General features: G+C 41.7%; 1 protein-coding gene across 4 annotated transcripts in view; it reads left to right on the top strand.

The window, feature by feature from the left end:
- The window catches only part of ppm1f (protein phosphatase, Mg2+/Mn2+ dependent, 1F), a 44,047-nt gene that overhangs the window by 11,132 nt on the left and 11,416 nt on the right, over positions 1-21,499 (top strand). For 2 of the 4 annotated variants that reach the window (XM_036131018.1, XM_036131015.1), the window contains exons 2-7: positions 3,195-3,384; positions 15,101-15,231; positions 15,375-15,577; positions 15,663-15,851; positions 15,947-16,090; positions 18,560-18,653. In XM_036131018.1, coding sequence (XP_035986911.1) covers positions 3,221-3,384; positions 15,101-15,231; positions 15,375-15,577; positions 15,663-15,851; positions 15,947-16,090; positions 18,560-18,653 — 925 coding nt within the window. In that variant the 5' untranslated portion in view covers positions 3,195-3,220. Of the gene's footprint in view, positions 1-1,955; positions 2,102-3,046; positions 3,069-3,194; positions 3,385-15,100; positions 15,232-15,374; positions 15,578-15,662; positions 15,852-15,946; positions 16,091-18,559; positions 18,654-21,499 lie in introns of those variants that run through there. The other 2 variants (XM_036131016.1, XM_036131017.1) reach the window with 2 other exon arrangements.

The following is a 21,499-nucleotide window of genomic DNA, read 5'->3' as shown; positions in this document are numbered from 1 at the left end:
TGTTATAGCAACTATTTGAGTTTGAATGACCTATTATTAAATTTATAATACCAAACTATAAGTAATAATAATAATCATATTCAAACAGCTTCTGGCATAACATTGCTATTAGCATCTCCCAGTGAAACAATGAAGAATAATCCAAGATCCATTGGGGTAAAAAAACCCTAAAGAATATATGATTCCAAGAGGGAAAAGACTGCAATGTCACTGGGAATACAGTATGAACATTGGTGTTCACTGAAGCGGAAGCTAAAGCTGCCAAGGCTCAGATGTAACCGCAGAGTTGATTGACGTGAGTAAATGTTCTGATATGAGGCTCTGAAGTTGCTGTAGATCGCAGTATTTAATTAATAAAGGTTGGTGTTCGATTACGCCAAGCTGCCGCTTTACTGCAAGGCATTGCAGAGGGTCAGGCTCAGTCCAGCATTATTCACAAGTAAATTCTTAATTAACCAAACCGGCATTATGATATCTCAGCGATACTGCCTTTAGATCGCACCACATCTATTTATATCTACCTATTGCGCCCACTTTGGAGCTTTATTTAGCCTGAAAAAGGACCATCAAAACTCTATTAGGATGGAGGCTTGGTGTATATAACCTTATTTTATCATGATCAAACGGCTTTTGGTATTTTCTTAAGCATATAATGTGGTTATATACCTTTGAGCAACAGTTGAACTTCACTGTCTGTCCACAGGAAAACAGCATTTTCTACCGTCTCAGAGGATTATTAGTGGTGATGGCTTTTAGGGAGTACACATACACACTGCTTTTAAGTCTCGCGCATTTTCCTGACTTCACACTCACACATGACATTCTTCATGCTGAAAACAAAGTCCATACTGAATGGGCTATGAATGTCCTGTTCGCTGCACTGTCTGTTCAGAGCTCAGTCTAAGCTCCACCGTCTGTAGAGCCTTTTCGTCCTTTTTCATAACTTGGTGGGCATCTGCATTTCCTGCCTCTGTCAGCGTCAGCAGAGCTGCACCAAACAAACGCCGTGAAGAACCTTAACCCTCTCAGCTTATACAACTAGAGAGTTTAGCAAATTTTGAGTTTCAGCAAACATAGCACCATTAGAGGTGCGGCATGGTGTTACTGTTCTCACTGTGACCCGTCTACGGTGAAACACCCTCTGTGGACCCAGCTCTTTTTACCCAGTCAAGCGACCCCTACTTACTTATTACCTTGAATGTAAGACGCATAAAACAGACAAGTATACTTTTAGTTATATTTTATCTACGTAAAGACAGAGTACAGAGAGCAGTACCGCAGATCGTCACTAGGAGGCGAGGAGCAACCAAGGAACCGAGATAGGTGGTGTGTAAACGGTCGTGAGAACGAGGCTCGGCTCGGTTAACTGATCCAAGCTCGGACTGGTCTCAGCTCGGATCGGTTTAACAAGGGTAGTATAAATGGGGCTTATGTGCTGAATGACAGTGGCCTGTACCTGCGACCTGAGGTGAGGGGGGCTGTACTGACTGGAGTGTGTGAGTGCTATATGCAGACCTTTTGATTTGACTCTTCTGTTGTAGATGTGTGAGAGAGGTTCCTGTTCTTGACCAATAATTTCACCGCTGAGCTTGATGATCTTATTGAGTGAGTTAAGGTGTACGGTGCTGAGTGACCCAAACAAATCTGTTATGTTAAATGTCACGATCAGTGATGTGCAAGTTACTTCCAAACTGTAATACATTATAGATTACTTGTTACTGTTATTTAGAAGTAATTATTTACATTACAATATTACTGTCTCAGAATTGTATTGCGTTACATTACTCCTGTATTACTTTTGAGTTACTTTCACCAAAATAACTACAAGGTAGTTATTTTGTCATTTACATTTTGTCATTTCTAAAATGACAAAATGTAAAAAATAAATTACATGTAAGTAACATAGTAAATGTTAACAGAGCATTTTACATCCAGTAGAAGGCCATATGATGTTCCAAAATGACTGTGGGCTATCCAGGCTACTAACAATATATGGCGGGGGCTAGCCTATTCCATTATACCCACTTGACTGAAAGATCTGTTGAAGCGCATCAGAACAAGGCGCTGAAAGCGTTCATCGCCAAGACGGTTGCGTTTTGGGGTGAGTACCAGACTCCCAAGATTGAAAAGTGATTCTACTGGTGCACTGGATGGTGTTGGTGCATTATAGCGTAGTACAATTTGTTTAATTTTTGGAAAATGATGCAGGCTTTCTATCACTGGATCAAAATTTAAATAAGATGTTACCTCTGTTTCCACTGACATAAGTGCATCGGCCATGGCATTGGGCTTTTCATCAAATGAAAAGAAGTCATCTTCACAGGAGGTGACTGCAGCAGGTTGAGCAGCATCACTCATTGGGGTGGCAGGCTCTTCAACTGTTAGGGTGCGGCACTCAGTGGTGAGAAGGTGCTTGATGTGATCTCTTCTGGTTTCCTCTTTTACCCAGCGAAGTTTAAATTTGGGCAGCGAGACGGCAGCTAGAAGGGCATTCTTGGAGTCAATTGTTGTGGCCCACTGCTCCCCAAGGGTGATGGGTTAAAAGCAGAGAACAAATTCCGTTGTAATGTATGTTTCAATGACAATAAAGATGATATTACTATTACTATTACTTACTTAAGAAAACATATACACTTACAGAAGATGTGGTCACTGTTAAGTTGGAATGTAAGTTTATGATCAATTATTGTACCAATATATGTGTATGCATGGACTTGTTGTATTGCCACATGAGCATGTCCTTTAGTATTCGGTTTTGACATTCACACGGCCTCATCAGTGCACAACAGACCATATTATACCCCCAAAACCTCAGAAAAATTTAATTTGTTGTCAAGGCCCCTTTAAGTTACTTATAATATATTATGAATAGTTCAGTTAAAAAGTACTTTGTCCCAATGATAAATTTAAATGTTGTAGTGGCTCTTTTAATTAAAGTATCGTCAACGAGTATTTGTTGATGGTGATGGCTGTTCACAGCGTGGGTCTCCTGTTGTGATCTGTATTACAGCGAGTCTGAAGAAGCTTCTGACTGAAAACATCCCGTTCTTGAGTAACAGTCTTGTAAGGTGGATGCTCCGGGTCAACCAAAATGCATAAAAAATATATACATTGTTTTTCATATCTTTTTCACCAGAACATATTAAGTGAAGTCATGATCAGTATTTTTATTTTTATAATCTGCTGTTCATCAGATTGCTATCTTCTACAAGAGGCTGGGATGGAGGAGGAGGCCCAGTGCTTCCTAAAGAGATTTGTGGAGGAATTCCCTGCTGCTCTGAAGGAAGACAGTCCACTGTCAGTCAGCTCCCTGAGTCGTAATGTCTCACTGGAAGAACTGCATGGAGAAAGCCTGGAGCTGGCCCAGAGGCTGCTGGCTGCTCGGTAGGGACTTTTAAGTCAGATCTTATCTTTCCTTTAGGCTTAGAAAAATTACCCAGACATACCTGCTGTTTTCTACCATTTCTATCTGGAAAATTAGGCTTTTTTACCTTGAAAACCACTCTTAGAAACTGTTTAGGAGATGGCAAACATGCCGCCTTAGGAAGACACTGGGAGGGCCTCAGTCTTCTCTTTTAGACTCGATCAAAGCACATAAACAAAAGTTCAGTTTATTTCTGTGAGCCCAGCAATGGTGCCTTGCAGCAAGTAGGAGCTGGTTTGGAATTACCCTGTAATGAATTGGCAAGCTGTCCAGGGTGTACCTCGCCTCTGGCCTGATGATGACTTGAGATACTTAGGCCCTCTGTGACCCTTTAATGATAAGAGGGTATAGATGATGGATGGAACCAAGATAAGATCACATTTTTTTAAACAAGCCCGTTATTTTCCAAATCACTGTATTTACCAGCACTTATAAATACTCCTTTAATTCTTGCCTTTGCCTTACATATGAATACCAGTGAAATCACATCCAAATCTTTTAGGGTGGCATATTCTTTTCGCTTCAAATGGTAATTTACATTTCAAGAGTTTGTAAAACACGGTTCGTACATAAAGAATACACATGATACACTAGCGAGACACAATGGTGGATCCACTTGGCTTTTTTACCTCTATCCACCAATCCTATGTACACATGTTTCTGTGTTTTGGCATGAGTCATTGCATTCCTCAAATGTTTTGGCAGCTGTCTCTTGCTCATTATTTCTGCACTATTAACTTTACCGGGGAGAGCCTGCTTCATGTTTAAAAAAACATGCAAAAATTAGGTATGTTTATTATTTATGTCACTTTCATGTAACAGCTCATTTATGTCAGTTAACTATTTACAAGTATATACTTATTATCACACATATTAAATACTTGAAAACCTACATGCCAAAAAGTTAATATTCTTTACCTGTGCTTCCATTGTCCAACTACTAAAATAAATTGACTCCTTGAAATCTTACTCAAGTTTGGTGTGAAATGGTATGGCATTATAATACAAATGTTAATAAATGAAACAAATGGTGTTATAATTGTTTATATGAATACATTTTATATCTTCTCAAATGAGCAAGTTTAATTTAAAGTTACCGTGGTGACAAAATTAACCAAAAACCACTTTTCAAAACCACTTCCTAGACACAGTTGACCTCTCCATTATGCAGAGTTCGGCATGGCACTTTTTTTTGGTACAGTGGTTTAGGTGTTGGGTTGGTGCACCAAAGGTCGCAGGTTCGCAACCCGCTGGGGGTACCCAATATTTTTTTTTTTTTTACAAGTGACAAATAAATAATTTGAACAACTGATATAAATGAATGAATGATGAAAAAATTGCAACAGCAAGAACTACTGCTCATTAGCAGGCGCCATATGGACTTTTCAGCTCTGCAGAGTCTCACATCAAAAAACGACAAAGTTTTCCTGAAGTTTTTTTTAATCTATTTTTCACCGGACTTTTTCTTCCAAAACTGCACCGCGTTGCTGCGCAATAGCACACATGAGTTTCTGGACCTTTTGAGCTATAACAGTGATACATTTATCGCCGATATTCCCGTCATCCTAGAGATCTCCAGAACACTGGATCCTGCCGACTTCACCCGGCCGGGCGGAAGTGCAACTCAGCCGGCGACTGGAACGTAAGCAAAGCCGGCTTAACCGCGGAGGGGAATGCGTGCTAGGCTAAAGCTAACACCACACTGGCTATCTTTACTAGGGTGACCAGACATCTATTTTTCACCGGACTTTTTCTTCCAAAACTGCACCGCGTTGCTACGCTATAGCACACATGAGTTTCTGGACCTTCGGAGCTATAACAGTGATACATTTATCGCCGATATTCTCGTCATCCAAGAGATCTCCAGAACACTGGATCCTGCCGACTTCTCCCGGCCGGGCGGAAGTGCAACTCAGCCGGCGACCGGAACGTAAACAAAGCCGGCTTAACCGCGGAGGGGGATGCAAGCTAGGCTAAAGCTAACATCACACTGGCTATCTTTACTAGGGTGACCAGACGTCCCCGATTTCCGGGCACTGTCCCCGTTTTGGACCACCTGTCCACGCTAAAGCTGTCCCCGGAAATGTCCCCGATTTTACCGAGGGGAAAATGTTGCGCGTAGACTGTTATTACGGTAGAGCTGTTGCGCGCAGAAACAGGTGTTACGGTAGCTGGTTGCGCTGCTGATAATATAAAGATGAGGAACAGAGCGCACCACTAGACGGGGGGCAATGATCCTTTTGGATGTGGTCAGCACCCATTAAAACACGAAGGAGAAGAAGGGCACACCACTTTTAAAACAGAAGAAAAAGAAGTGGAAGTTCGTTGTCATAAACGGTGATGGGGAGATGCTGTGTTATGGTAAGTGTGTTAAACGATTCAGTTTATTTGGATCGGGCTGATCCTGTGATAAATGTTCGTGTCCAGGTTAAAAAAATAATCAATAAAAAGTAAGACAAGACCACGAGTTGCTGCTCACCTGAGTAAAAGACACTCAGATAAAATGTAACAGAATGATTGTAAACTCTTTGTAAGGTGCTAATCTGGTACGCTGGTTCTCCAGGGCTCAACAAGAGTTCATCTAAAGATGTTTTAGAACTGATTGGTTACCTTTAGTTTATATTTCAGAAAGTTAGTTATAAGTAGAGTTATGTGGTTTTATGTTTTTTGGATACAATCCGGGTTAGCACCCGAACATCCCTTTCAGACAGCTTCCTCGTGCGTCCACAGTTAATCCTGTTGGATGTGGTTCGTCCTTCTTGGTGGTATGCTGACATTACCCTGGACACCGTGGCTCTTGATACATCACAAACACTTGCTGTCTTGGTCACAGATGCAAGGCAAGGCAAGGGAAATTTATTTATATAGCACAATTCAGTACAGAGACAATACAAAGTGCTTTACATGATTAAAATATAGCAAAATAAACACAAGTAGGAATAAAATGTAGATAGAAAATAGAATAAAAGCAAGTAGAGATAGAATGTAGAAACAAAGAAGAACATTAAAAACAGTAAAACAGTTTAACTAGAACAGTCAAAGGCAATTTTAAACAAATGTGTTTTTAATCTTGATTTAAAAGAACTCAGGCTTTCCGCACTTTTACAGTTTTCTGGAAGTTTGTTTCAGATAAGTGGAGCATAGGAACTAAATGCTGCTTCTCCTTGTTTACTTCTGGTTCTAGGTATGCAGAGTTAACCTGACGTCGCCAGATAGATTTGCTTCGCATATCCATCTGGAAACCTTCCGTTGAAGTCATTTTGGGAAGGGGCGAAAATACTGGTTAGCTGATTGACCTATGTTGGTGATAGACAGGCCAAATAAACCAATCAGATCAACGAAGCATATGACGTACTCGTCAACATGCTTCGTCGTCGCTCTGTTACGAGCGACGACGAAAACACAACCACAAGCCAAGCTACTCTTGCTGCTGCAGATAAAGGCTCGTTAGCTCAGCAAAGAAATACTCTGTAATTCCGATAAAACTTGCTCGATAGCCACGCTAACGCTAGTTTCATCGGCTGAAGCCGCCATGTTCTTTAGACTAAACTGTCGCGCTTTTCGTTGTGTCACACCTCAACCCGCCTCAAAGCCAACGCTGATTGGACGTTCGTTTGGTGAACGGCTCCAAATTTTCTTTAACGGAGAGTATCCAGACTGATCTGCGAGTGAAACATTGAAAGCTCACGAGATCAGGATGGTCTCACGAGGCTAATGCAGAGTAGGCTGGAGCCAGAAAACCTTAGTGGTCTGGGAAGTTGATACACTGATAACAAGTCTGTAATGTATTTAGGTGCTAAGCCATTCAGGGATTTATAGACTAACAGAAGTATTTTAAAGTCTATTCTCAGAGATACAGGGAGCCAGTGAATGGGACTTTAGAACTGGGGTGATGTCAGGCACTTCAGCATCTATACTTTGGGAAGCAGGGAAAGCAGTGATGAGAGGCAAAATAATTTCATTCTCATCTCACAAAAAGAAGTTGGAAAACAAGAAGATTCAGGAAATAGAAGAAAAACTTAAGTTACTAGAAACCTCCCTGGAAGAGGGAAAGTTGGGTAAAATCTGTAAAATAAAACTAGAATTAAACCAGTATATTGAAAAGCAAAACAAATTTCTAATAGAAAAACTTTTGATTAGAAAATTTTGAACATGGCAATAAGTCAGGAAGCTTCTTAGCTAATCAGTTAAAAATAAATAAAGAGAAAACGACTATTTGCAGTTACAGATTCCAATGGGAATACATTACATGATCCAGAATGTATAAATAACACCTTCTGTGATTTCTACAAATCTTTATACACATCACAGATAAATCCATCAGACAATGTCATCAAGCAGTTTCTGGATAAAATTACACTTCCTAAACTTTTAGATAACCAAAGAACGACACTGGACTCACCGCTGACAACAGTTGAAGTTCAGGAAGCTTTAACAAGCATGCCCAATAAAAAGGCTCCAGGCCCAGATGGATTCCCTACTGAGTTTTATAAGGAGTTCTGGAGTATTCTGGCACCAACGTTTCACAGAATGTTGCAAGAAATTCAGGAAAATGGCAGATTTCCAGCTAATATGAACTCTGCCACCATCAGTCTTCTGCTTAAGCCAGGCAAAGATCCTATGTTGCCCACCAGCTATCGTCCCATATCCTTAATCAACGTGGATATCAAAATAATATGTAAAGCTTTTGCAAAACGATTAGATAAAGTCACTCCTTTCATAATCCACCCAGACCAAACTGGCTTTATCAGAGGAAGGCAGTCATCCACAAATACACGCAGATTACTTAATTTAATAGATTATTCCTACAGTACAAATAATAAAACTATTATAATGTCCTTAGATGCAGAAAAAGCATTTGATAGAGTAAATTGGAATTTTTTATTCGCTACTCTGCATAAATTTGGTTTTGGCAATTTTTTTATAAATTGGTTAAAAATTTTATACAGCTCTCCTACAGCCTGTGTCAGGACAAATAATCAAACATCTTCCAGCTTATCTCTCCAGAGGGGCACTAGGCAAGGATGCCCACTTTCCCCCTCACTTTTTGCCATTTTTATTGAACCTCTAGCAGCAACAATTAGACAAACAAAGGTTATTAAAGGTATAAAATGCATGAATATAGAGCATAAGATTAGTCTTTATGCTGATGATCTATTACTCTATCTTCAGCACTCAAACTCTTCCCTCTCTCAAGTAATTAGATTACTAGAATCCTTCTCAAAGGTTTCTGATTACTCTATAAACTGGTCTAAATCTACAGTACTGCCAATAAATTGCTCTTTCCAAAACCCCCTAGATTTACATTTGCGCTCAGGAAACATCACATATTTGGGTATCACTGTGTCGTCTAAACTTGCGGATTTAGTAAAATCTAATCACATCCCACTTTTAAAAAAGATAGAAGATGACCTGGATAGATGGAAATCGCTTCCAATTTCACTCATGGGTAGGGTAGCTTCAATTAAAATGATGGTCTTACCTAGAATTAATTACTTATTTTCAATGATCCCCAATAAACCATCATCTGACTGGTTTAAATCTCTAGACTCTTCAATCTCTAAATTTCTTTGGAAAGATAAACCGCCCCGTATCAGCTTAAAGACGCTACAGAAAACTAAAGACAGAGGGGGACTAGATCTGCCTAACTTCCATAAGTACTACTTGGCAAATAGACTACAATATATCACTAAATGGATAAAGCATAATCCTTTAGACGAGCCCTGGATAGATATAGAACAGAAAATATGCAATAATATCATGATTTCAGATTTGCCGTTTATTAGCTCAAATATAAAACGGCATACATGCTTTAAAAATATCAATATCAGCTCTACTCTGACAGCATGGTGGGAGTTTCTTAAAATGACAAAGTCGTCACTTATCCCATGCAGTCGTACACCCATCTGGAACAACCCTGACATCCTACAAAATAATAATATGATAAACTTTACATACTGGAAGAATAAAGGTATTGAATATCTGGAACATTTACTTGATGGAACCGAGTTCATCAATTTTTCCAAACTAAATATGCAATATGGCATTAGTAAAAATACATTTTTGGAATATGAACAACTTAAATCTATAATTAGAAAAAAATGTAAGCATATTAAAGGTGGTTTACAAATTCCAAGTAATATATTACAGTTCCTAGATGTAACCCCCCCCCCCCCCCCCCAAACTACTGTCTAAATCATACAGGAAACTGACTAAAATAGATGATTCAATATCTCTTCCTATTATGAAATGGGAAGAGGATCTATCAGTCAGCTTTGAACAAAACTTCTGGGCTCAGATATGTCTAAGAACTTTCAAATTGACTAGAAACACCAACTTACAACTAATACAATACAAAATCCTTCACAGAGTACACTACACAGGACAAAGATTATTCAAGATGGGTCTGGCACAATCTAATATCTGTCCACACTGCATAGGCAATCATCCTGATAATTATATTCATGCGTTATGGTTATGCACACCAGTCCAGAGGTTCTGGGCACAGATATGTAAGGACTTAAAATTTTACATTTTAAAATTTCACCTTCCTCATCAGTTTGCTTGCTGGGTAACTTTGAGGAAAGCCCTCTGGAAAAAAATAGTTTACATGGTTTTCACTGCCTTATGTATCGCAAAGAAAACTATCCTCATGAATTGGAAAAGTAAGGAAAATCTCAGTATCAATCAGTATAGAGATCTTTTGTTGGATCATATTAATCTTGAGACAGCATCTGCATCCACATCTGATCTGTCTCTTTGGGCTCCTTTGATCTGCACCATGACTTAGTGGAATGGGGGGCGGTGGGTTGCTTCCTGCAAGGCGCAGTGGCTGGATGTGGGGGGTCCCTGGGGATCTGGGGGGCACTCGGAGTGGGGCGCCTGGTGGGTCTGACTCCGGGGTCTGTTGCCCCTATCTGGGAGGAGCTTGGGAGGCCTACGGGTGGCCCACAGCACCGCTTGCGGCGCTCTTCGGGAGCTATGCGGTGACGGACGTGGGTTACTGACCTGGTAGCTGTGCTGTCGCTGGGTGGGTCCGGGGGCCTGGGGTCCCTGGGGCGCGCCGCCCTCGGGCGGGGGCCCCGGCGGGGCCTCGGGGGTTCCGGTTCTGGGGGGTGTGCCGCTTCGGGTCTGGACCGGCGTGCGCCCGGGTGTCTGCCCCTGCACGGGGCCTCTGGTGCGCGGGGGGGCCTCGGGGCCTGTTGAGCTGGTAGGGGGGCATGGTCATTAACATCTCAATATACTGGTGGACGTTCTGGTGGGCTTGTGTCCGGCCTCCTGTCCCGGTCCTGGTCCGTGTCGTCTCCCGGTGCGGGTTTCGCCTGGGGGGTGGGGTTTGGGATGGCTCGTGCGGGCTGGCTGGCCAGGGTCCCCCATCTTATTAATTTATTTGTTTATTTATTTATATATTATTATTATTACTATTATTATTATTATTATTATTAATAATAATAATAATAATAATAATAATAATAATAATAATAATAATAATAATAATAATAATATTATTATTGTTATTATTATTATTATTATTATAATTTTTTTTTTGGGGGGGGGTTAAAGCCAGTAGGCTTGGGGGGTGGGCTGGGGAGGTAGAGGTGTTGGTCCTGGTGGGTGGTTGGCTGGCGGGCCCTGCGGCCTCTCCCCGGCCCCCGGGCTATGGTGGTGCCGCTGGAGGGGCCCCTTTCTCCGGGTGGGGCTTTCGGGGAGCGGGGGTGCCTATTGGAGTCAGTAGGGGAGCTGGCTCCCTGGGTTGGCTCCCCAGTCCTTTGCTCCCCATCCCCGGACTCCTCCCTCTGCCTGCTCCATCACGCCGCCACACATGTCGGTCCTTGGGGAGAGGGCGTTACTGGAGGTTGCCACCTTTTGGTGACGTCCCTCTCCCCAATTTTATCATGCATTTTAGACACTTTCACTCCAAACATTTTCACAACGCACATTCATGTAGGCCACGATATGGGGGGGTGGGGGGAAGACGTCTGGGGGGGGGCTTATGTTGTGTGAGCCTCGCCTCGGGCGGCTCCCTTCACCCCCTCTCGCATTTAGACATTGAGGGTTCTGGGTAGTTGCTTGGAGGGGGTGCACTGGCACCAGCTTCCTTCCGGAGGGGGGGTGGGCTGTGCCGTGCACCCCCTTCGGTGCTCCCAGTTTTAAACACACCTGAGATCAACATGCAACAACACAACATCTGAGCGGGCGTAGGGAGGATCGGGGGTCTTTTGCACACCCCCGATCTCCGATCTCAGCACGGAGTCTGGGGCCTGGAGGAGGTGCGGGCCACTGGGTACGGGGTTTTGGCGGGGGGCTGCTGCGGGTAGCCAGCGGCTTACCGGGTCTGGGGCTGACGCCTCTGCTCTCCCCAGGAAGGGATGGGGGGCAGGGGTGGCTAGGGTAAGGTCGGGGTGGGAGGGGGTTTATTAGGTATATAGTGGGTGAGGGGGGGCTCTGGTCGGGTGGCCCGTACGGGTCGTGTCGGCCCCCCCTTTTTGGGGGGCCTGGTCCGGGGGCGGGGCCGGGGGTCGGGCACAGGCAGTCGTATTGTTGACTGCCCCAGCGTCCTTTTTTTTTTTTTTTTTTTGTCTGTGTGTGGCGAGTAAGGCACAAGGGAGGGATGGTGTGAATGAGTTTTTTTTATTTATTTTTATTTTTTTCCAGGTTCGGGTTCGGTCCGCTCCCTCTCCCAAGAACATCTCAAGTCTCCGATAGGTTCAGAGCCCATCCCCCCACGTCCTGCCCTCCTCCGTTGCGGTGGCAGGCGCCTTGGCCCTCTGGCGCGTTGACGGTCCTCGGGTTTGGGGCGGGTTCCCGGGTGGGCGCCGGCCCATTCCCGGCGGTGGCTTCGCGGGGCCTGGCCCCCCGGGGGGCGGCCGGGGCCTCTGCCGCAGGGGCGAGGCGCCCCTGGGGCCTCTGGCCCCCAGGGCCCATGGCCAGGACCACTTCAGCGCGGCCGGCTACCGGCGGAGCCCACGGGCTCGTCCCCGCGGCTCTTGGGGGCGTCGGCATTGCGGTGGCTGGAGGATTTCCTCGGGGTCGTCTCTCCTCTTCCCTCGGGGGGGGGGGGGGGGGGGGGGGTTTGCAGATTTCCTGTGAGGGCCCCTCTCGGGCGCATTGCTTTGGGGGCCCCTTTGGGAGTCCGGGGTTACGGATCCCCTGACTCCTGCCTCTGTGCTCGTGGAAGGTGGGTCTTCGGTTCTCCACAATCACTATCGAACTATTTCCTTCTGGATAATTTTCACCTAAACTAGTGCACTTTCACAAACTCCTACAGGTGCTGGGTCCCAGTTATTAAATGTTCACTTACAAACAGAAAGGCTATAATCTATTTATTTATTTTCTTTTACTTTCTTTTTTGGTATCACATTACACATGTCAGGTTAAATAATAATACATATGATTTAGCAATGGTATCAAGGTGTTACACGATTGTATCTATTGATTTATGTCTCTTGGTTGTGCTGTTCTTTTTGTGTCTCTTTCCAGGTGATGGAGCAGACAAAGGACGTTTTATCATTCTCTTCCCTTTATCTCTTCTTTCTTTCACCTCTTCTTTCTTTTTTTTTCTCTTCTTGATTTTCTTTTACTCTCCTACTTTCCCATTGTAGTGTCCATATAATTTGAAATTCTCCCTGCAGGAATCACAATAAAGCTATTTACATGCACAAATCAAGCGGAGCATTATGGCGAAAGCTGTTTGCTCCACTTGTGAAAGTAAAATCTGTCGAGCTCTATTTGGCATTAAGATATCAATTCTTATTGCCACATTGCTAGACAGGACACTGGGAGAAAAAAAAAAGAACTGGGGTGATGTGCTCTACTTTCTTGGTCTTAGTGAGGACGCGGGCAGCAGCGTTCTGGATCAGCTGCAGCTGTCTGGTCCACTTTTTAGGCAGACCTGTGAAAACACTGTTGCAGTAATCAATTCTACTAAATATAAACACATGGATTAGTTTTTCCAGATCCTTTTGAGACATTAGTCCTTTAATCCTGGAAATGTTCCTCAGGTGATAGAAAGCCGACCTTGTCACTGTCTGTAAATGCTTTTGGAGGTTCAGGTCTGAGTCCATCACTACACCCAGATTTCGGGCCTGATCAGTGGTTCCTAGCTGAAGCGACTGAAGCTGTGTGCTAACTTTTGATCTCTCCTCTATTGGTCCAAATGTTATTACTTCAGTTTTGTTTTTATTCAATTGAAGAAAGTTTTGACACATCCAGCAAGATGTGCACTAACAATTTGTCCTCCTTTGAACTCACCCATGTCACCCATAATGTTGTGTGCATTGCAATATTTTGAGTAAAACTGTGCTCTTACCCTGCTAATTGGACCTTCACACTCTGCTCTTATTGGTTCAATGTGCAATTAATGATGATTGGCCACCAGGCTGGTCCAATTTAGCCATGAAACCTCCCACACTAAAATGAGAGGTGTTTCAGTTTCATTATCCAACCTCTGTATATAGTGTATTTCACTTACTGAATTGAGTTACTGAAATAATTGTCTATACTTTTATTTATTAAGATTTAATTCTAGTGTTTATGTAAGGCAGAGGTTACAAATGTAAACGTTACAACCTTTTGTTTGGACCGTTTTTGCCTTTTCATCTTTCTATTAGAAACGGCTCTAAGAGAAGAGGTGGAAACAATGCCCCCAAAATGACGCTTGTGGCCAAAAAGTGTATTACGTCAGTAGTGGTTTAGGACTACCATAGCAAATGAATGGCAAACGTTGACTGTCGGCTGTCGACAATTAGCTCATTAGCTGCGTCTCAGATCGATATACGCAGTTTGCATCTCTGCAGACACAAAGTTTTCCCGATCGGCAGGTTTTGATGAAGACAAATCCTTTTCATTTAGAAGATTTGATTTAAAATCCCCAAGCGATGAGAGCCTACGACCAAGGAACTAAGAAAGCTTTGCCTTTGACGGTTACACGCACCACTAGGCGGGCGCCTTCTTCAACTTCTTCAGAAGTTGAACGATTCTAGTTCATCTTTTACTGTTAGTTGGCAAGGGATCTGACGTTGGCCATGAGAAGATTAGGCAGAGCTGGTCTGTGAGGGTTAGCCATAAGGCTAGCACAGAGTTCGCTCTGTAAAAATTATCAATATTTTCACAGCAGAGTCTCCAGTAACACCAGAAAAAAATTGTCAGATTTTTCACTATTCACTGTTTTGAAAAATATGTTTGAATACCAGCAAAAAAGTTACCAAATTGGCAACTGAGCAATTATCTTCATTATGTAGGAAAAAATCTGCTCACTGAAGGGGTGCAATTTGTTGACTACAGCAGATGGAAGTCGAGTTAAACTGATCATACAGAATGTAGAAAAGATGTGTCACAGACTCATGTGTCCTACATTTTTCCAGTTTACCCTGTCAGGAAGAGTTCTTATCCTGTCTACAGAAACACCATTGTTCTCCCAACTTCCTGCTTCCTAAATCCAGTTTTCTTTTCCACAGATATGGCATTTCGCAAAGACAGACAACTTGACTTCTATTACTGTTCAAATTTTCCTGCTGCTTCTTATAAATGAAACTTCTTCAGGTCTTAGACCTTTCTTAAGGAAACTTGTTTGTTTCTGGGATTTATCCCTCATCCCCCAGTTGTGTGTTGCTTAGGTCTGTTTAAAAATGCCCATGTTTAGAAGTTGATCCAAATGCGCATGTCTGTGTGATTCAGGGGTGTTCCCTCAGGCCTTGATGTCCTTCTGTGCCAAGCAGCAATTGCCCAGCTTCTGAAAGATGACCTTTCACAGTTTCAGTGTCCCCTGGAAGCTCAAGCAAGCCTGGAAGAGGAGGAAAAAGTTGTCTGTAAGTTTTCTTTAGTTGCTTGCTACCTGAAGGGATTATCAGTTTTTATATGTAGGTATATACTAAAACAGAACAAGCAGAACAAACCTCCAGGATGCGTCACTTTTTATTAATCTTTATTTTTGGTTCTGTTCTACCTTCAGTACTTGAATCTGAAGCAGTCCAACGGCTCTTCTTGAACAAGCTGATAAGTATAGCGCTCAGTTGGAATCAGCAGCTCCCCAAGTACTTCCCTTCTTCTTCTCACAGCTTTCAGTGTTCTGTTCATGCCATCAAGAACACAAGGAGGAAGATGGAAGACAAACATGTGGCGCTTGCTGAATTTAACCGGCTCTTCGGTATCCAGGTGCTGCCACTAAAAGCCAAACGGTGCCTGGTACAAAGTTTTTTATTCCTCTTTGTTACCCTGCCTCTCTCTGATCCCGGTCTAGGATGGTGTGGAGCGTGCCTACTATGCCGTGTTTGATGGACATGGAGGGGTGGATGCGGCTACTTATGCTGCCACTCACCTCCATGTTGCTCTGAGCAAACAGGAAACTCTACAGAGTGATGCTGGCATGGCTTTTAAAAGTGCCTTCAAGCACACAGATGATATGTTCAGACATAAAGCCAAGAGAGAGGTGTGGTAATGTTCTACAGCATGCTGTTTTCACTTCATATACTGCAGCCTGTTTGCTCCAGAAGAATCCATATTCAGAGTTTTGTTTGTCAACAGCGTCTGCGAAGTGGGAGCACAGGAGTGGCCGTGCTGATACACGGTCAGCAGTTGACTGTGGCTTGGCTAGGAGACTCTCAAGCAATGTTGGTCAGAAAGGGACAAGTTGTTACACTCATGGACCCCCACAAACCAGAGAGAGAGGTAATGATCTAACTGTGCTGCCAAAAGTTAAGTATGAAGCTTTTTGTAAGAAAAGCTGGTCCATGTTCTAAGTCTTCTCCTGTTGTTAAACTAAGATGGAGGCCAGTGATGAGAGTAGTCAATAAATAACAGAATGGTAAACAAGGAGAGCTGTTACGGAGCAGCGATCTTTAAAGGGGCATAGTTCAAGTTCCAGAGTTTTTGCAAGAGTTTGCCCCCTCTGGCGACAAGTTGAAATAACACCAGCGTTGTGAACATGCATGAGGAAAGAGAAAAAGCATCTGCTGCTGCAACTGCACAGGTGTATTTAGAGGTGTGATGTCTTCTGAGGTAAGAAAGTTATTAACATTGAAGCTAGCCCATGTTCTCTCGCTAATGCGTCAATGGCAGCAGGGATTCATTAAAGTAGTCAGATGAAAGAGAGCGCACAGCCACACCCACGTGCACTCGTAGAGAATATTATCCAAATCACTGTTTCATGAACTGACTTAATGGAGCCTATAGAGGCAACAGAGGTAAATAGAGAAAAACTTGTTGTCATGAGAAAGTAGTTGCTAATGAAGTATGTGAACATTTACAAAGTAATGACCTATTTGAAGAGTTTCAGTCAGGCTTCAGAGCTCATCATAGCACTGAAACAGCTTTGGTGAAGGTCACTAATGATATTCTCATGGCCTCAGATAATGGACTTGTGTCACTACTTGTCCTGATAGGTCTCAGTGCTGCATTTGATACAGTTGATCATAGTATTATCATAGAAAGACTTGAACATGCTGTAGGGATTAATGGGAATGCATTATGCTGGTTAAAATCTCATCTGTCTGACGGACTCCAGTTTCTTCATGTTAGTAATAAATCTTCAAACTCTAGGGTCACTTGTGGAGCACCACAGGGTTCAGTCCTTGGGCCAATTCTCTCTCTCTCTCTCTCTCTCTCTCTCTCTCTCTCTCTCTCTCTCTCTCTCTCTCTAGATAGATAGATAGATAGATAGATAGATAGATAGATAGATAGATAGATAGATAGATAGATAGATAGATAGATAGATAGATAGATAGATAGATAGATAGATAGATGCTGATGGATGACACTCAGCTATATTTATCCATAAATCCTGATCAATCCAATCAATTACTTAAGTTACAGGCATGTCTTGGTGACATCAAAACCTGGATAACTTTAAATTTTCAGCTTTTAAATTCTGACAAGACAGAAGTTGTCATTTTTGGACCACAGTCCTCAAAAATAAACTTCGTAATAAATCAGTTAATCTGGATCGCTTTAAATTGGCGTCTGGTAATAAAGTAATAAAACTCTTGGTGTTATTTTTGACCAAGATATGCCATTTAAATCCCATATTAAACAGTTTTCCAGGGTTTCCTTTTTTTCACCTCCAGAAAATTAGAAATATTCTGTCCAGGAGTAATGCTGAAAAACTAGTTCATGCATTTGTTACTTCAAGGCTGGACTCTTGTAATTCTTCAGGATGTCCACAAAATGCAGTTTGAAGCCTACAGCTGATCCAAAATGCTGCAGCAAGAGTTCTGATGAAAAGCAACAAGAGGGATCATATTTCAGCTTCCCTTCATTGACTTCCTGTTAAATCAAGAATATAATTTAAAATTCACCTTCTCACATATAATAAAGCCCTTAATAATCAAGCTCCATCATATAAAAGTATATAAAGTTCTGATTACCCCGTATATGTTCCTAACAGAGCACTTCACTCTCAGACTGCAGGTCTGCTGGTGGTTCCTAGAGTCTCTAAAAGTAGAATGGGAGGCAGATCTTTTAGTTATCAGACTCCTCTCCTGTGGAACCAACTCCCAGTTTTGGTCCGTGAGGCAGACATCCTGTCTACTTTTAAGACTAGGGTTAAAACTTTCCTTTTTTGACAAAGCTTATAGTTAGAGTGGCTTAAGTTACGCTGAGGTACCTCTGTAGTTATGCTGCTATAGGCTTAGGCTACTGGAAGACATCAAGATCTATTTCTCTCACTTTGCTGAGTTCTCCTACTGTTTTTCAATTTGCATTGGTTGTTGTTATTTTGTCTTTTAACTTTTTTACTCAATCTGTATGATTTGATTTAATTTGACTTTGTAAAGTGCTAAACTGAATTGTATTAAATTAAAAGTTTTGATAACTTATCCAAGATACCAATTACCTTGCTTATCCTCTTGCAAGTAAGGTCCTTTACTGTCTCTGTAGTGAATATGCAGCTTACCGGCCCACAAAGACCTATAAGACAGTGGGGGAAACCCTGGGTTTGTCCTTCTGAAGGAAGTAAAGCCTTTATTTTCCCTAAGCCTCTATGAATGGCCACATTTTCTCATAATTTTTTCTGGCCTGTTTGATCAGTATCATGGGGTCCATGTTGAACAGCTCAGACCTGCACAAGGATGGAACATTTGTAGATGCTCTATAGACTGAAAAGCCATGTGTTTATGTTATGTTTTGTTCTCTGATTTACAGGATGAGAAACAGAGAATAGAAGATCTTGGGGGTTGTATCACTTTTATGGGTTGCTGGCGTGTAAATGGCACCTATGCTGTCTCCAGAGCTATTGGTAATGTATTCCCAACCAATCAGAACATAGAACAGTGTCAAAATACAGGACACTTAGAACAGGCTTTTGTTATTATTGAAACTGTTTTTGAATATATACCCTTTGCAACATTAACTATTGTTATAGCTGCTAGCTATTTATTCACATTTGTATTCATAAAGAACCCTATAACTAAAAGCCAAGTTTTATTTTTTAGGTGATAGAAACTAGCAAAATCAGCATATAGGTAAATTTGTATTGTTTTCACAACAGCAGCTCTTTGCAGCTGATATCCTGGCTGTGTGAAATAAGATGCTGTATATGCTCTTGATTCTAACCCGTGTACAACTTTAAATGGGAAATGCTACCTGCTGAAATTTAGACCTTATCAGATTGAAAGCTTGGCAAAGGTAAAAAAAAAACAAAAAAAAACAAAGCACCCTTATATCTCATGAGTATTATTTTGGAAGGGAATCGATGGCTTTCCTGGTTAAATAAAGGTTTAATAAAATATGTTGGGGAAACTACCAAGCCTGAAAAACGCCTATCGTTCTATCAGTTGAACTTCATCTACTCTAAAATTTACTTCAGGTCAGTCCAGTGATGCTACAGAGCTTCCTACACTTATTCTGCGTATTTACCTCCCGTCCCTGATAGTGATCTAAGTTATATTTAGATTATTTTACATTTGATGTGACAGTGCTAACCTGACTCTAGCCAAATTGATATCGCTCTGCCTAGTTCTGCCTAGCTCCACTTACATCCATCTGGGACCTCTCCCATAGACCAGTTCACGCGTGACATCACATCCGGGTCCTGCTGGTAGGCAAAAAATAGTACTGTTCTCGTCTACTACATGACAAAACAGGTGATTTAGAGCGTACTTTTAATTAGTTTATGTAACGCTTCTAACTTAACGCAATATATAGGACCACTATATTACCAGCGTTATCAGAGCTAGGTTCGGCTATAGGGAGAGAATTGACAACGACCAGTATTTAGATGAAGAAGAAGACAATAACATTTATTATGACACACAAGAAAAGATATTGAACCACAATAGAAAAATGTATAACCCCTTAAAGTCAGTCGCGTAAAGTCAGTCAGTAACAAAATGTTCAATATAATAAAGTTTAACCCCAAAGTTCAATGTTTCAATACCAGAGTTCAGTGTTTCAATCCCAAAGTTCAATGTTTCTGTATCAATGTCCACGTATCCTTTAAATCCTCAAAAAAGGGGAAAAAAGTAGAGAAATGCAAAAAAAAAGAGATCTTCGTACGTACTTTTGTAAAAAAAAAAAGATAAAAAAAATAAACAAGGCCTTACTAATCACTACCCGGGTAGGAAATTAGTGATGTGTATCCCAGTCTTATCTGTAATCCAGAACAGATTGCGTCCAGGCCACAGGTAGGCGGATACACACACTGGTCACAGTCCTTGGGATAGGCGGACACACACACTGTTCACAGTCCTTGGGATGGCTCGCCGCATCTCTCTCTCTCTCTCAATCGTGGCAGAAGATGCACAATAACAAAAAAAACAATAAAATACCTCATTAGTGCCATGCAGAATCGTTTCACTTCATACCATAAGTATTAACATTCAACTCAAATATCATTTCTCTGTCTAATATAAATCATGTACTGAACAACTGTGCAATACAGTACCAGTTCAGTAGAATAACAGTGTGTCATTTGTATCTCTAGTTAACATACAACATGTACATTCACAGTTAACCAAATACAATATCAACAGTAAGCCATTAGCAACTTACTATGTGTATACCACATCATATTATATTCAAAATGTCATTACAATGGCCTGAAGCCTGAAAACATTAGCCCTATAGAGTAACCTCGTAGCTTAAACATTGTCTGCACACGCTCCTACATCATGTCAAAGCATGCAGGCATACCCACGCAGGGTGCACGTGATCAGAAAAGAAAGCGCCGTTTTAAACTAACACGGCGGGTTTAAAATGATAACATTCATTTTTAATATATCTCCAACTGGTTTTTGTTTTTTTTACCTCTATATACATCAAAATAGTTTTTTTTTCACCTTTTTTCACCTTTTTTTTTCAGCATTTCACTGACTCGCTCCGTCCCTTCAGGCTTTTTCTGTGTGGATCTGGCAGTCTGATACCACCAACCATCAACTTACTCTTAAAACGATCTTGTGATACATTCTCTAAAGAAGAAAAATACGTTGAGAACTCGTCAGTTTCTCTGTTTGCGTCCGGCATTGTGTTCGCCTTTTGCCTATCAGTCCGGCGCGCATGCGCGAAAAACCCGCATCAAAACAATAACAATGAACTGGTCTATAGAGAGTGATTTCTCCAACCAATTTTATTGTCTAGCCAATCAGGACGCAGGGCTGGAGTTTCATAGATGTGACGTAGTGGAGAAGCGACCGTGACGTGACACAGACCATAGACATAATATACGTAGACGCGTCATTGGGCGGGTTCTGTGACTATTCTGGAAATGTTCCCTCTTAATTCTCGTAATATAACGTTTTTCTCATAACATTACCACTTTTATGTTTTTTTTTCTTTGTTTTTTTACTTTACTGTCCTAGGTCTTTTTTTCTCATATTAGTAATTTTATCTCGTTAATACTCCCCCAAACAGTCTGTTCCTAAAGTTTCACACGTGACACGGTTTTATAAACACATACACACACACATATATATATATATAAATAATCACACAGCTATTTATGTGGCTTATCTATAATACTTGAAAATCTATATATGCACATATGTCTAAATACAATAGTCTGTACTGTATGCAAGCTAAAAACCTTGAAAAAGAATGGTCATGCATGCATTTTTCCTAGTGTTGCCACTATGCAGCTTTAGTGTG

This window comes from Fundulus heteroclitus, unplaced genomic scaffold (genome assembly GCF_011125445.2).
Source record: "Fundulus heteroclitus isolate FHET01 unplaced genomic scaffold, MU-UCD_Fhet_4.1 scaffold_40, whole genome shotgun sequence".
NCBI classification, from domain to species: domain Eukaryota; kingdom Metazoa; phylum Chordata; class Actinopteri; order Cyprinodontiformes; family Fundulidae; genus Fundulus; species Fundulus heteroclitus.
Note: the sequence above shows the minus strand (reverse complement) of the source record. Positions and strands in the feature narration are given on the sequence as shown.